Here is a 17,277-nt window from a genome sequence, read left to right on the forward strand (position 1 = left end):
AGCTCATTAGCCCCATTGCATCTCCTGGGGTTTGTGCCAATAAACATGGCAGGGAGAGACCCCAGATTACCTACGGCTCTGCACCTCAGTCTGCTTACTGGAATCGATTACTTCTAAACTTGTTTATCGTTAGTGAGTAACTTTCCTGCTTGTGCACATCAGTTGTTCATTATGCTGAAATCAAGATAGACTGAAGCAAATCCTGATTGTGAGATACAATTGTGGAATGGTCAGTTATATTATTTCTTGTGTGTAAAGGAGTTACTTGAATTTTTGGTATTGTTAACAGAGGTCTTTGATGATGGGAAATCAGTTCTCCCTACAGTGAAAACAGGTGTAACTCAACCCACATTTTTGTGAGTGAGTGTCTTTAGTTAGATTTAATTACCTGATTGGGCATAAAGCTGATTCACATTTAACATAGGATGATATGAAAAATATATAAACATATCATTTGATAAATATTGATTTCTGATTACATTTTATGTTATATATACTTTTGTTTTTTACCACTAAACACGGAAATGCATGCGATGGATGGGATATCAAAATAAGAAAAGGCTGGAAAGTGATTTGGTCTATTACCCTGTTAGATTTAACCTCCAAATGAGTTTGACTAATAATTCCTTCTCTGTCTCATTTAAATCACAGGTTGTAATATTTACGCTGGTAAAAATATATATATGTTTGAATCATTTACAAATGACAACATTTGACATTGTTTTTCAAATTCCTCTAAATTCTTGAGTCTTCTTCACTGGTATCCCACCCTCTGACCCGGCACAGAGCTGAAGACATTTTGATCGGCAGTGAAACCCCCACACCTGTAGAAGTGATTGACAGGTCACGGAAGATCTTTATTAGATCCCATTTCCCGCACTCTTCTACATGCAGTTTTCCTCTCAACCAGTAATTGCTGACATTTATGCAGTGTTTCTTGCTGTTTGCTAATGTATTTGTGCTGCATAGCCATTATGGTGGCTTGTCTTGCAAACCACATCCTCCATCTAATTCCCCACTGGCCACTGATATGCACTTGCTTAACTGGTAGGAGAACCATGACTTTATAGTGGACTGTGTTTGATATTTCCACTCATCCAAATTTCTATAAAAACATAACTTCAGGCTCATTACCCTCTCCAAGTATTATCGCGTGTTTTTTTTCTGTTTTAGTTTAGTTGTTTGCATCTCATGTACAGGTAAAAGGATATGAGACAGCACTTGCAGCTTATAAATTATAGCTGAAACAAAGAATGATCAAAATTAGGCTTCTTACGGAGTGCTTATGAGACCCTTTATATAATTGAGTTTTGGTTATATTTCTTGAAGGTTCCAGTAGTAATTATCTCACACTCACAGCCAGTCAGCTAATCCAAACAGTACCGACACAAGGAAGGAGAAAAACAGAAACAAAAAGGAAAGAAGGGAGTGATGGAAGAAAAAAAAGGAGTGTGGAAAAGAGTATAAAGACTTGAAGAGAAAGGTGGTGGGGTCATGAACAGAGAATTCCTTCCCTGTATCGGCTCCTGAATGCTTGAAGCCTCAATGCAAGTGTTAATTAAAAGAATCCAAAAAGAGAGGCCAATGCTTTTCTCTGGAAATGTGGGAGCGGGTCTTTGGAGGGGGGTTAACCTCACTCCCCACCCCCTGTGCCCTGCGGCGCTTCAGCCTTGTTTCCACGTTTTACCGCTGAGCCACCAAGCTGCACTTGTGTACCTCAACATCAGGAAAAGCCGTGGGGTCAAAGCAAAGAAGAGGATTGAGAGGCACTCAACCAGTCCTCTCTCTTTTTCACCTTCCCCACTTGCATCCATGTCAGCCCAAACCCTTCAGCCCGGCACTGACAAGGGAAGTGATCAACTTTATTTATACACTTATTAGGCTCTTAGCCCAAAGCCCCTCATTCAGCTTTGGCGCAGAAGGGCTTTATGGGGCTCTTCTCTCCTATTGATTCTCAAGTTGATTGCCACTCGAATTGCGTGTGAGGAGAAAAGCATTCGGCTTATGTATTCATATAGTAAAAAGTCAAATCTAGTAGTAAGCCTAGTGTTTGTAGGAAAAAAATGAAAGTGGCTTTCAATGCAAGGAACCTGTTGCTTGAATTCTGCATTATTATGTACTAATTTTATTCTTCTTGTAGAAAGATGTGTTTTTTCAATGGGTGGGGTTGTTAGTAAATTACTTACAAATCAGAGCTCTGCACTGATGCTGTTTTAAAGGTTCTTAAAGAGTAGATTTCATTCTGAATTTACATTATATTGTAGATATTTTAGTAAAATGGTTGATTTAATTGGACAAAAAATTAGGGAGGAAGAGTTTGCTATGAGCAGGGAGCCTGACACTTGTGCAACTGAACAGAAGACTGGAGTGATAAAACTGATAAATGGGCTTCTTGTGAGACTTGACGTTTTTTGTAATACTGAGTATTCTCATTTTGATTTCCATCCTAAGACGTTTAGTGTGGACTGTAAGGGAGATATTATGCACTCTTATAAGTCGCTGTGTCCAAAGATGGCCTGTGGCCCCTTCAGGGACATTATCCTGAGTTTGTATAGTTTCAACACTGCAGATCAGTCTGGCCACTGCTATATCTGAGCCGTTTTCTTTGCTAAAGACAACACGTGGTGGGGCCTCAGCTGGATGTTATTCATTTTTGATTTATCTGGGGAGAAACCGCTTTCCTCATATCTTCCATTTCATTATTGAGGTGATGGGAATTGAAAACACAGTGGTCAATATAATAACCCATTTCACTTTAAGTCTACTCACTTACAGGCTCAGTAAACGATTAAATTACTCCTCCTCAGTTGGTCCATTTACGTTTTTTGTTAATTTTGGTTATTGTTTTCCAATGTATAAAAAGCCATGTAAATGAACAGACTGCATTCAGGGTTTCTGCAATTGTGTGAGGCTTCTTCTGGTCCATTGGGTTTGTCACAATTTCTAACAATATGCACAATACTGAGCGTGAAGAGATAGGCCTTCATATACTGCTTGTCAGATCATTTGCTTCTTATCAGTGTATAGCGCACAGTAGGACTTGGTCTAGTCTATGTTGTTGACAAGGTCTAGTGGTTACACTGTTCTCTCTTGCTAAAGAAGTGAAAGCCAACATGAAGGATCACTATTAAGGAGAGAAAAGAAGTAACTCTCCATGTAGTCCTATTCAAAACCAATTGCCATTGCATGTAATCGTCTCCTGATTCAAGCATGTCCAGCTGCTCATTGTGTGCCATAGCACCTGACAATGGAGCAGATCATAGGACCTCTGCAGGGGACAAGAGGCTTCACTGCTTATCTCACCAAGGCTGCCTCGTTGCTCTTGTTCACAAGTTCATTCTCCCAGAAAACTATTTGCATCTGGTTTCTATGCTTTGATTGCAACTACAAATACTTTAATATATGACTAGATAGTAAGTAATGTAGCCTACAGTGCTGTGAGAAAGTATTTGCCCCCTTTCTTACTTTTTTGCATGTGTGTGACACTTAACTGTTTCAGATCATCAAGCAAATTTAAGTATTAAACAAAGAAAGCCCAAGTAAACATAAAATGCAGTTTTTCTGTGATAATTTTATTTAAGGGAAAATACTATTCAAACCTACGTGATCATGTGTGAAAAAGTAACTGCCCCCTTGTTAAATGATAAGGTAATTGTGATGATTATTATTATATTTACATTTATATATTATATATAACAAAGCACAAGAGCAAGTCCACCTCTGAATGGATTAAAAAAACAAAACAAAATGAGGGTTTTGGAGAGGATTGGTCAAAGTCCAGACCTGAACCCAATTGAGATGCTGTGGCATGATCTTAAAAAGGCAGTTCATGTTCGGGAACCCTCCAATGTGGCTGATTTAAAACAATTCTGCAAAGAAGAGTGGGCCAAAATTCCTCCACGGTGATGTGAAAGACTCATTGCCAGTTATCGCAAACACTTGACTGCAGTTATTGCTGCTAAGGGTGGTTCAACCAGTTATTAGGTTTAGGGGGCAATTACTTTTTTGCTTGATCTGAAGTGGATAAGAGGTCAAAGGTGCAAAAAAAGTAAGAAAATGGTAAGGGGGCAAGTACTTTTTTAAAGTACTGTATGTGTTTTTACAAGTTTCAAAATTTCAGTTTTAACAAAAAAATCTTGACATAGATATATTGCACATAAATGATCTGTACATATAGCTACAGAAATTATTTACAACAGCAGCCTAGATTTCATTCAGTTCAAATTATGCAACACAGTTCATTATAACATAGTTTATGTAATTTTAAAGAAACTGAATATACCCAGCATCCAGTCTTACTAAGTACTTTTTTTTAGTTTCAAGTTTCAATTCTTTGTTGAAACTAGGATGCCCGGTCAATTTGATTTAGTGCTATACTTGACATTTGGACAAAAAGTTTATTATCAAAATTTATCAACAGCACTGCTCCTTTTCCTTCATGATTCCCCCACTGTTGCCAGCAGAGGGTGTCAGGTCTGTCTGTTACCTAAGCATTATCTGTAGAAAAGAGAATGTTCTCTCAGACTTGGACTGTAACATCTGGACAAGTTGTATAATAATATAATGTGTTTGGATGTGAGGAAGGGTTAATTTACACCAAAAAGCACAAAGAGTGATAGATGTGTTGTGGGTATCCCTTTTGGTTTAGACAAAGATGCATCGTCTATAATGAGTCCCCACTGAATACAGGAATTTCTTCTTGCCTTTGGATTTGGGAGCTCATTAGTCTGTTGTTTTTGCCATACACTATCATCTTATAAAGAGTATTTAAAATTTGTATATAAAATGTTTCATTCCTGCATGTTGGAGTTACTATGTTTGGAGAGGTCACAGTACACTTTAAGAGATCTGATAATTGCCCTTACTAATAAAACTCCATTTACTGCCATTATGTTGACTACAGCCAAGCTAAAAAAAATTTTTTATTTCTAAGCCTGTTGCCTGAAGTGTAATCCAAACAATTATCTGTGAAAATAAAGTTCTAAAATACAAGGCAAAAGTCTAAAGGCCACACTTTTAGAATTCCTTAAAATTTAGTTTGTTTAAAAACTATTAAAATAACGTTTTGTTTTTGTGCTTTTAGATGACACTAGCTGTTTCGGGTATTAGTTATCCTTGCCATCACCTCAGTGTTTGTCGGAGGTCATCACCAGCCAATCCTCAGGAGCCAACAGAAGAGGTATGACCACACAAAGTTCTTCATTGTACCATATTGGAGTCCTTATAGTAAGTATCTCTGGTTTGTGTAGTGTGCAGATGTCCATATGATCAGCGACAGTGAGGGCGATGACTTTGAGGATGCCTCAGAGTTTGGAGTCGACGACTCAGAAATGTTTGGAATGGGCTCGTCGAGTAGTCGAAAATCACCTATGAGTATGTGTTGCAGATGAGCCAGTATCTACTCTGTCAGGCTTCACACCTGAATTGATTTTATTGTGTTCCTTAGTGCCAGAAAACAGTGAAAATGAAGCTGATGCCTTACTGCACTTTACTGCTGAATTTTCTTCAAGGTGAGTTTTGAAATTGTATTCTGAAACAGTTTGTATAGCTGCATACAGCAAAATTCATGTTAATCGTTTGTGTACAGGTATGGAGAGAACCACCCCATGTTTTTCATTGGGTCTTTGGAAGCAGCATCTCAAGAGGCCTTCTATGGCAAAGCCAGAGACGTGAGTAATATGGTTTGATGATTAATCTTTTACTGGGTCTTTGGGTAATGCCACCATGGTACAATTTTTAAAATTAGACAATAAAATATTTACTCCATTAAGCAACATATTGGTTTCACATACATTCTCCTGACTTCCACACTGCATCCCCTAGATCTCTAGCTCAGGAAAGTGGATTGAACACTCAGTGCAATTGGAAATAATTGCGTTTGTGACAAACTGCCTCACCAAAAGTTCTTGTGCTGGCTATTTGTAGTTGTTGCTCATGTGATGTGCGTCACACAGGTAGATCAGTGTCATTTTACACAAAGCAGCAAATATCTTGTTAAGTGGTGGAGATGAGTATAGAGCTCTCCAATCTGTGGCCATCAGATTATTATTTTAATACACTAAACCACAGAATATTAAAAACTTTTACTGTGATTAATGAAAAAGTAGCAAAAATTATCTACCTTTTTTTATTCCTTCACATTTTTTATAACCCCTGATTAATCTTGACATGACATTATTTATACATTATTATATATTCCACACGTCTCTTTGGGATTACTGTCCATTTCGGGATGTCTGTATTGATCTGCAACTTGTTTTTGAGACAGTGATAAAGAAAGATTTAAAAAGTAGAAGTAAGAGTTAATTTAGTTCTGTTATAGCTTAATGACTAAAGGAAGCACTTTAGGATAATGCATGTAAAAGCAAGTAATAAAGTTTTATAGTCAAAAATAAACCGAAGCATGAAAAAAAACTACAAAACCTTGGCGTTTTGCCTTGTTCCCAGATGATCTCTTCTCCTAAGCCATTGCAATATGGCCAGTGCTTCTCTGGTGTTACACTCTCTACTGTGCCACTGTACTTCAGGCTGCGCTCGTGCAAAATAGTATTCTTTTTCTCTGTAGTTAGCGTTTTGTGGGCGAGTGTGACTTAGCCCGCCAACTGTGCAGTGGTTAGGGTGGCTTTAGAGAATTTTGCATGAAAACAGAAGCTATTTGATCTGTTCTGTGTTTGTCCTGTTTTGTCACAGGCACACTAGACTACAGGCCAAAACATGCTGCCGTCAACGCTTTCATAACACAGTAGCATATGTCCACCATTATACCGGCCCTTTTCCATCCTTCTAGCCATTACTCTCTCAGCTCTTTTTTGGATAGGATTTTTGTTTGGTGTCCCTATTGTTAAACAGCCTGCTTCATTAAAATGATAGTGGAATACAGAAGATTTGACTGAAGGAAAGACTATTTGGCGTGTCTTAAAACTGAGAAGTTGGTCTCACTCTCTTAAAGCCTGAGAGAGGCTAATCACTAAGCAAAACACTACATTTGATGAAGTGTTTCTGAAGGTGTGTGTTGGGGGACTGTGGAGATAGACTCAATCCATCCTTAATGAAAATGCTTTGGGCTCCAGAGCTGAGCTGATCTGAACCCTCTTGGGGATCAGTGGTTAGCCGGAGCATACAGAGAGATAGGCCACCCATCACTAACCACGATCCTGGCTAAATCCCCATCAACGCAGTGGTTAATCACTCTAGCCCTGCTCTCCTCTGCTCTCCTGTCCGCCACACACAAAGACACATCAAAATTCATAGCCTCACTCGAGAAGGGACTTGAGGGATTTATCGCCGCCAAGTATCCGCTTTAACACCCACGGCAGCCCTCCAGAGTCAAGAGGAAAGAGCACGGACGGGCCAGCCTGGCATATGGCATATAGATAGACTTAAAGCTTGCAGATTTATGACTGCAAATGACAAGCAACACTCTCCCATGGATTGTTGACTGGCCCTTAAGTAATCACAGCAAAGTTAATATCAGAAGGATTAGAAATAAATCAATTCAGACAAAACAAGCTTCCTAGTTAATTTTTAGAAATATATTTATGTGCTTAAATGATCTGGCTAGACAATTGAACTATTTACTTGTTGTCTTTATGTTTATGGCTTGATGGGATGCCTATAAATAACAGTTGGGTAGTTTAATTATCATTTAGATGTGGGGATAATGCGTTTCCGGTGGTGGGTGGGAGCAGGCTCTGTGGTTGGTCATCGATCTGAATGTGTTTTCCCACTATGTGCGCGAGGTCATTAGATCAGCCATTTGAGCTCTTCATTTTGAAGTGTTTGCTTTTGTAGACTGAGCCTGCCATCTGTAGAACAATCACTACATGGACAACTATCCCAGCAGTCCCCTGTGTTTCCATATGTGACACATTAGAGGAGCTCTGGTAAAAGTAAGACTGGACTTTAAAAGTACTATGGGAAGCAGATACTCCTTGAAACTAAATATATTAAATGTGTCCATAGATGATATGCATTTTCATTTCTATGACATGGCCACAGTCATAGTATAAGATAATTGCTTGCTTTGCGACTATGCAAAAAAAAAAAAAAATTCACTTTGTGCATGTATGTGTGTTGTTAAACGTTCTTTCATAATTACAAATGTCTAAAATATAATTGTTTTTATAGCACAGGTAGTGCATTTTGACCAACAGTAAAATCTATGCCAAGTCCTAATAAGCATGCTTTTTTTTATTTTAGCAGCTGATATATTTGTTCCTCCTTTCTTTGTCAAACCAGGTGTTAAAATAATATGTAATTGTCATAAAAAAAACAGGCCAATGTATTTCATGGCCTTTTCTAGTTATGTATAATATTGATTATATTTTGACTTGATTTATTATTTGTTCACAGCAGGTGAACAGGTGTGTGGAGGAACTGCGGGGTTACTGTCTTGCTCAGGTTGGACCTAGTAATTTGGCTGAAATGTGGGATTTGCTCCTCCCCACTAAGACAGGCCTCACAAAGGACTCAACTTGAAAGAGGAGCTAGAACCAAGGCGTATGGACAATTTAACTTGAAGATGAAGGAGTTCAGCTGGCCCAAATGCCCGGGCTGATTAATCTTTACACTTGTGCTAATTGAGCATGCATGTGTACGAGTCTGAGCCCTTTACCTCAGACCAATCTTTCCGTGTGTGTTTGGATGCCTGCATTAAGCGTGTTTCTGGATTTTTTTTTTTCCCGTTTCCCCTCGCGCTCATTCCTTTCCTGACAGAATTTGCTTGTCTTCTCAGCGTGAGTGTTTAATCTTTTCAGGCCGTTGAATTGGCCCGAAGAATGAGTCCCCAGCTCCTTCGTTCTAGGAGCCCTGGAGATTATTCTAAAGCACTAATCGTTGAGCAAACACAGCAGTGCTCTCCCATTCCCATTCCACACAGGCCACAGTATAGTACAACTTCTATTTTCAACTTCCCTTTACTTTTTACACCCTGCATAGTTTTTTTTTCTGCTTCTGGCATATGTAGCCTAGATTATGGGCTCCTGAGAAACTTTGACTCCTCCTTCACAGCCATGGATGAAAATGAACGGACTGAAGCCTGCGATTTTTTTTCTGTCCCTCTTTGTTCTTTTATAACAGGAGAAGTGACATGTAATTTAGAGAGCATTATTTCCAACAATGTCCTTTGGAACCTTTTATGTTTGTGGGTGTGTTTGCTTTTTAATTAGATTGTCAGTGCGGAGATTGTGCCAGGCTTATATGATGGTGTCAATATCCTTGGATTTGGAGCTTCGTCAATATTGTCTGGCCCTGCCGCTACTAACCTGAACAGGCTCCTGGCATTTGGTGTAAAATAAATAGAGTGATTTGTCTGTTTTGTTTTCTCCATATCGGCCTCGGCTTCACAGAGAAGTTTTGTTTACACCCCTCACCATTTGATTTTGCGTGGTATTTGTTTTTTTGCCCAGTTCTGGCCTTACATTGGTCAGCGGGAGTCAGGCAGGCGCTGCACTGAAGGTCTCATATGTGGTTTTATGGTCGTGTAATGTGAACATGACTTCACAGACACGCCACAGAGAAGTCTCACACTGTAGGTCCAGACACACATCAGCTTCAGTCTTCATTAACGGTACTACTCAAATCTGTTTTTCCTAACAAAAAGCAACAATAGCCAAAATAAATCAAGGTAATCCAAACTAAAGTAGTCAAGTCTAGTCTTATTTTTGAGCTATGCCAAAAAATACTCAGGGGTCACTAATGAGTTGATACAACACACATTAATATCACAATATGGTAATACTGCAGTTATTACAGCATTGCATATTTATTCATTTTTCAGAGTAAATAAAAAATCTTTAACACACTTTTGGGACCAAAGATGTTTCTCAACACTAACTGAAACTGTAGTTAATTCTTACTGTCATTTGGAGTCCAGGAACATTTTCTAACACTCTTTTCTAACCTCCACCCCCTTTTACTGTTCTCCTAAACACTAAATTAACTTCAGTAAGCAATAAGCCTGTGTAGTGGCCTTTGGGGCCCCAGACAGAAATTGTCCATAGAAAATCAATGGTACCCTTTACTCACTTGTATTTCTGTGTCTTTCCTCAGAGAAAGCTGCTGGCGATCTACCTCCACAATGACGACAGTGTTCTCAGTAACGTCTTCTGCTCTCAGATGATGTGTGCTGATTCTATTGTTTCCTACTTGAGCCAGAACTTTATCACATGGGCTTGGGATGTCACTAAAGAAGCTAACAAAGCCAGGTACACAGAAAAAAAAAGTTTTATAATAATAATATCTTGTCTGTTAAAGTTTTTAGCATCTTTTTACATACAAAAGATACCATTCGGAGTACATTTTACTAATTACTTTTGTATTTCAGCTACTGTACTGTAATCTGTGTTGAATATCTTTTGATCTGCTTTTATAGAGCATTATATTAACCCTAGAGCGTCTCCGAAAGCGTCCATAATCCTTATATATTTTATTCATGTGTCATTTATTATAAGAAGGATTGGCGTGTTTGCATAAATAGTCAGGTGCATATTGTATGCTAGGTAAGTAAATGTGTTGGAGCAGCTTCTGTTTACACTGCGGCCGTCAAACTAAATATGCTATGTGTTAAAGCTGTTATAAGTTTGTTTTGTTTTTTATTAGTTATTAGAAGTCTGCCTGTATAAAAAGACTCATTTACAGTCTGCAATTGTGTAAACCATATCTCAGAAATGGTTCTCTAGACATTTGTTAATTGTGGGCATTGCGGTGCTTAGCTGACATGTTGTATCCCTGTCTCTCATTCTCTCTTTAACTATTATTGAGAAAGCTCAGAGGTTCCATGCTGACAAAAGGAACCATGTTTGCACGGTGAGGCCCATGATGAGGCCATCTTTATTCAACTGTCTGAATAGTCAGTTGGGAGAAGGCTCTATGTCTTTATTTTTATCTGACAACAATATTTTGTAAATGGCAAGTCGGTGCAACACAACTTTATTAGATGTGTTTGGTAATCTCCGTTCATAGTCTTCCCTCTGTGTCCATGTGCCCAAGGCGGATTTAAGCCTGTACTCTGCTAGCAGCCACTGGGGACACGTTTGCGCCCTGACCTTACCCCTCTATTAAGTCTCTTAAAAACGTTCCTTCCTTTATTCCAATTTCTTTTCTCTCTTGGCCTCCTTTGCTTTTTGCCCCAGCTGAGCTTTTTATTTCACATTAAAAGGCTAGCAACATCTGGAGCTTTTCATCGCACACAGCTAGTCACAGCTTTGCTAACGCTTGCATGCCAATGTGCACGCTCACTGCTCTCTCTGTCTCTCACCCACCAATCCTGAACATTCTCACGCTCTCTGTTGATCCACAGTGACTGTGATTGGCACCAGTCTCACACTGCATATAAGGTGTCTCCATGAGTCTGTAACAATCAGACTTATATTTGAGTACACTTCCTTTACCCACCATCAGTGTGTGACACATTTTTTTTAAAGTTAGAATTAATTCTTTAATAGTAGTAAGTGTTATTGTACTTTGGTATTTACTTAGGTACTTTCAGTGCTCTGATATAAGGCATGAGTCTAGAACTGATGTAAAGATTGTGTAAGTGTTTTCAGTTTGTGTACACTTGATTTGACAACCTGACATTCTCTTATCTGATGGTTAAACTGATTAAAAACACATTTTAGTGCCAAACATGTCCATATCTGCTGTGAGACAAAGTGTATATGACACTGTGCGCTCCATACCTGCCCTGGGACAGGTGCTTATGAATACATTCCCTGCAGTGCTGCACAGGTCTGAGTCATCACCTGCTCATTGGAGCAAATGTCATGTCTAACCAGTGCACTCTTGACATAATTTTGAATTGAACAAATGCAATGTGACAGTTCAGGGCAACATTAACTATTTGTCTTGTTTGAGTGTGCAGCAGGTGTGAAGGAGAGGTAGTGTGAAATTGCTAGCTGTCAATCACTTTAGTAAATGATGCACACTCAAAGTAGTTGCAAAATTCTTGCAGGTGGTTTGTCTACATGCGTTTTGCCTTAAGGTTTTTAAAGGCCACAGTCTAATACATTCTGAACTACATTTTTCAGCTTGTTAAATTATGGCTGAATGAGATGTCATTCACATTTATCATGTACTTATTTCACTTCTTGTATTTCAGAAAAAAGGCATTGCCATTTTTGTGCCACTTAGGATTTGGTATAGTTAGGACCATAGCTGGTTACTATGTGCTTCATGGGCTATTTCAGATTGGGTTACTCCTTAGGTTGGGGACTATTGTTTAGTGGCCTTTCATTACAGGTTAGGATTTCCCTGTGAACTATTGTTGCGCTGGTCCTGTTGAAGAACAAGAACGGTCCAAATGATCCCAAGAATTTAGGGTGCCCCTTGTAGGTTATGGGTCACTCAAAGTTCGTCCTTTGGGAAATGGTGTAGTTTGATTTCAAAATGTATTTCCTTTATTTTACATGTTGTATTTATTGTTTTGCATATATTATTTATTTATTGCATGTATTTATTTGTATTTAAGTATCTAAAAGTTTTCTAGTTTGAATTGTCTGTATTGCCCTTGCATTCCCGTTTTAATGAGTTACAGCCCTTCTCACATGGCATCACTTCATCGGTTGCCTGCCTCTGACCTGCCGTCCCTCCTTCCACTTCTCTATTTTACCAGCCAGTTATTAAAGTAGATCTTATTAAAAGGCAGAAGAAAAAGCTAATCTATATTTGCATTCAGTCTATAGCAATTCATTAATATTATGACATTTACAGGGAGCTTGGCTGGGCCCCGTCTGCCTGCTACCCTTTTCCCTTCCTGAAATGTTAATTTAAAAAGTTCTGTCTTTGTAATGGAATAAGAAATCCTCTCTTGCCCTATCAATTCTGAGCGTCTGGTGAGGAATACTAATTCCTCTGCTGCTCCATTGAAAAAGCATGTCACTCTGATGGAATATGAAAATGCAGAATTGGTTTTAAAGTCCTTAATGCCACAAGTTGTGTGTATTTCTCTTTGCGCTTCAAATCAGAAAAGCTGTAGTATATTGCCTCTTTTTCCCAAATGCCAATGAAATGTTAAAGGATATAGAAATATTCAGCTAAACAAAAAGTGAGTTTGATGGAATAAAAGTGTGTTATTTGTGTCTTGCAGACTACTCACCATGTGTACACGGCACTTTGGCAGCGTGGTAACTCAGACTGTGCGGACATATAAAACAGACCAGTTCCCATTGCTTCTTATAGTCATGGGAAAACGCACATCCAACGAAGTTCTAAATGTTATTCAAGGTAATTAGCCACTGCATGATTTGAACAGGTTACAAAATATTAAATTTCCATGTTTTTACAGGCAATACAACAGTCGATGAGCTTATGATGAGATTAATGGGAGCCATGGAAATCTTCACAGCACAACAGCAAGAGGATATCAAAGATGAGGTAATATTACACTTAATAGATTAATAACTTATGAAAGCAATGCTTGGGGTTTCAATCATTTGGGGCTTAACTCTATAAAATCACCAAATGCACATTTTGCATTTTATTTGTTCTAAACCAGTTAAACCAGCAGATATATTTTCAGTCCATCTTTACTTCCTCCTGAGAGCATAACCCACAACATGCCAGGGCACATCAGGCGACATTGTTACACTGTGGCTTATGCAAAAGACGAGCAGTGAATACTTAACCGTCTCACTCTGTTCACATTTACTTTTCCCAGTGCTGTGCCAACTATAGGCTTTGTAAAGGGACACAAGCCACTCTGCCAGTCTTTGATGTAAGAGTCGGTAACCTCCCAATAGCACTCTTTGTTACTGTTTACTAGGGAACTAAACCATTTCTTAAAGTATATATTTACTCAGCAACATCAAACAAGCTCTAACTTCCAGTGCAGTTCAGCTTCATGCTATTTTAATGAATTACTGCACTTACTGAGAAATGCCCCTTAGTTTCCATTAACATTTTTAAAATATATTTGAGCTTTAGCCAGATTCCATTCCTGTGACTGAGAGTGTTCAATCTCTTAAACATTTTGTCCTTATTTGTCCCCACACAAATTACTTTTCTTAGTGCAGTGCTGTTAGTGCAGAGTATCTATTCTGACACATGTCATAGAGCATTAGGGTTAACTGTTTCTTAGCATGCCAACTATTAACTAACTGGTGAGAGACGTAGCATGTGATTTTAGGTGGGGCCCTCACACAGCCTGAGGCTTTCTCTTTCTCAGGTGTCTTAATGACTACTGTCACGTCAACTGTTAATTTTATTGCAACAGTAATCAATGTCATTGTTAAATAATCATGTGTGACAAGCTGTCAAAGGTGTGCCACACTCTCCACAAATAAAATACTGGTGTTATATTTATGGTTATGAATGTTTTATAGATACATATAGTCATTAAAATAAACCATTGTCTGTATCAAATCTGTGAGAAATATTGCCATAACTGCTGTCTAAAACTAGATGAACATCACATATATTTAACAACATTGCATTGATGGAGTCCCACCAGCTCTTGGGCAATGCCTAACTGGATTACTGTATTCCCACGGACTTGTTTACGCCATTGTCAGTTTTCCACTTCACCTCACAGAAGCTCAGACATGTACTCAAACACTGAGCCATCCCAGACATTCTTCTTCAGCAGTGACTTTTGTGTCTGTCTGAAGCAGAGCAGCTGGACCGCCTGCTTTTAAAGTCATCCCTCCACGGTTGCTCCTGTTGTGTTTTGTGTTGAGTGCTTGTAGTCAGCTGACTATAGCATTTATCATGAAAGTCTCTGGTTATGCTAGTGTAGATGCATATATACATGTGTTTTAAATGAGCTGCCCTATGTAACAATACATTGATAGTGCTTCAGTGGCCAAGAATAATCCCTAGTGGCAATGTAGCAAGTTAAAAGTATGTTAAACTGTAATACAATTGTTATTTTAAGCAAATTCTAAAATAAAACAGCTTGTTGTGCTGACCTCTGGACACTAAATTGAAAGTTAGTCAAAACTTCTTACAGACTCCGCATCTTGATACCCATCCAAAATATATAGATGTAAAAAAGTCCCTTCTGTGCCTCCACATGGTACATACTCTTCTCTAAATAAATCCTAAAGTATTATATAGTAGACAAATCTGTTGTTTCTTCATTTAAACTCACATTTATTTAAAATTCTGACCTAATAGCGTGACTTAAGTCGGGTCATTGAATGCATCACTTTTGATGCCTTTGTCCAGCCGCTATTCTTTTACTGTTTCCTTTCAGCGGTCATCCTTTAAAAGCACAAATGTATCCTTTGCTTTTTTGATTCAATACAATACAACAATACACACTGTCCTTTTGCGGCAGCTATAGCTTTAGCCGCACCACGGTAAGCGCTCTGGTCCACACAATGAGCTTTCTTTGGTGTATCCGGCCAGACACACACAGCATGGGCCTTCACAAAATACAAAACTAATGGCTGTGCAGTGGTAACACAATGGACACTCGTATTTAGTTGCTGTCTTTGTACAACATTTTGTAGCCACAGCAGGTAGAAAGAAAAAGGCTGGCTCTCCCCTTTCCTCTGTACAAACAGGAAGAGAGTGGCGCAAATGAATGAGCCAGAGAGGGAGGGTGAAACTGAGATGAGGATGCATAAAAGCACCCCAGTTTGCCTAATGACAGCCCTAACTCAATGAATTCTGCTATGGCTCTTTCATACCTGATGTTTGTGTCTTTAACCACACAACACAGCTCACAGGTTTTGTTCTCTGTCCCAGGATGAACGAGAGGCAAGAGAGATGGTGAAGAGGGAGCAGGATGAAGCCTACCGCTTGTCACTAGAAGCTGACCGCAAGAAGGTATCAGAGATAATGCTGATTCATACTAAATCAATTTTGAATCATAAAAAATATATTCCAATATCTTCCTCCTAACCAAAACATTATATTCATATTAGCTTGTTACATTCTTTTTTTTTTTGTTGCATTTGGGTAGATTACATATACATACACATTTGGTAAATTGTTTACCTCCACAAACAAGGCCTCAACCAGCAATCACTGCTGAAGTTGGACACCGTCATTTGTACTTTATTAAATGGAAATGAAAAGTCCGCTGTACGTTGGCCCATTCCCTACCAGCAAGGTTAAACTGATTGCTGAGTCTTTTTGAATGTCTCACTCTTCACCTTGTAGCATACACACTTGCACCTAGCAGGATATCTGCTCTTCTTAATAAGGTGTTTTCTGGTGTGTGGTGTTTCAGAGAGAAGCCCAGGAAAGAGAAGAAGCTGAACAAGTGCGTCTTGAGCGAATGAAAAAGGAACAGGAGGAAGAGAAGGAGGTGAGTAACATACACTTACAAAGCACCAATCAATTACATGGTATTTTCTAATTACGGTTTTATTTTCACCAATACTAGGAAATTGTCTCTGTCTCTGTTTGCTTTGTAATAATAATATATTTAATATCTTGCTGTCACTTCGCAATAATGAGAATAATTAGATTGTGGTTTTGGTGAGGTCTGCCAATCATTGGCTCGTACGCCGTGCGGGGTGTGGGTGAAAGGGCACAAAGCAGTTTGAGTCTTCTAATTACAGTGAGCCTCAGTACAGTATGTCACCTCCAAACACAGTTATTGTTCACTTTAACTGCTTTGGGCCCATGTAAAACATATGCCTCATATTGAAATGGACAAAAGACTGCGGCAATTCAGGATCATAGGCTTAGCACCGGCGCACACAACCTAAGCAAACACACACATTGACTTGGAACACAATTGTATGTGAAGCGAGGGGCAAACACATGCTCCTATAGGCAGACACACTGTCACGCAAATACAACACAATTATTGTCTACAAGGATGGGCCCAATGTTGTAATATAGTCTATAGTAATACAGTGCTCAGTGATTGTTGTTTGCTCAACAGCAGAGGCCCTGGGGCAGTGAGGTATTGGGTGACTGGTTGGGTACAGGTGATTTGTCACTTAAGTTAAACACAACAACAAAGAGCCCAGGCCAGCCTCCTTAATTATGTTCACTGTTGGTCACTGACCAAACTGTAAACTGACTTTATCTTTGTATTTTACTCGTCTAAAGGTCACACATTATTAACTTTTGAAAACGGTTTATCCTTGTGGTAATGTTGTTACCTCATCAATCAGCATAACTGCTGTAGTTGTTTGTTTCAGTCACGATTGTTAAAAAGGGAGATTTATATTTCTATGTGCTAACACATAATATATCTAGCTTTTGAAAATGCTGTTAGCCGAAAACAACATAAAAACAAAAAAACAAAAATCAATTTAATTAAATGTTTTTAATATGTTTCAATTTTGTTTTTGACTCTTTGAGTCCCTGCTCCTTGCA

The 17,277-nt window shown here is 38.8% G+C and overlaps 1 protein-coding gene across 1 annotated transcript in view; it reads left to right on the forward strand.

Moving 5' to 3' along the window:
- Nucleotides 1-17,277, forward strand: part of faf1 (Fas (TNFRSF6) associated factor 1) — a 40,344-nt gene that overhangs the window by 15,330 nt on the left and 7,737 nt on the right. The window contains exons 9-17 of the mRNA XM_020924766.2: nucleotides 5,084-5,179; nucleotides 5,250-5,373; nucleotides 5,447-5,510; nucleotides 5,588-5,669; nucleotides 10,051-10,205; nucleotides 13,085-13,221; nucleotides 13,283-13,371; nucleotides 15,688-15,768; nucleotides 16,175-16,252. Of these exons, the coding sequence (XP_020780425.1) occupies nucleotides 5,084-5,179; nucleotides 5,250-5,373; nucleotides 5,447-5,510; nucleotides 5,588-5,669; nucleotides 10,051-10,205; nucleotides 13,085-13,221; nucleotides 13,283-13,371; nucleotides 15,688-15,768; nucleotides 16,175-16,252 (906 nt within the window). The remainder of the gene's footprint in view (nucleotides 1-5,083; nucleotides 5,180-5,249; nucleotides 5,374-5,446; nucleotides 5,511-5,587; nucleotides 5,670-10,050; nucleotides 10,206-13,084; nucleotides 13,222-13,282; nucleotides 13,372-15,687; nucleotides 15,769-16,174; nucleotides 16,253-17,277) is intronic.

This window comes from Boleophthalmus pectinirostris, unplaced genomic scaffold (assembly GCF_026225935.1).
Source record: "Boleophthalmus pectinirostris isolate CB_2022bp ecotype Guang Dong unplaced genomic scaffold, ASM2622593v1 HiC_scaffold_7, whole genome shotgun sequence".
NCBI classification, from domain to species: domain Eukaryota; kingdom Metazoa; phylum Chordata; class Actinopteri; order Gobiiformes; family Gobiidae; genus Boleophthalmus; species Boleophthalmus pectinirostris.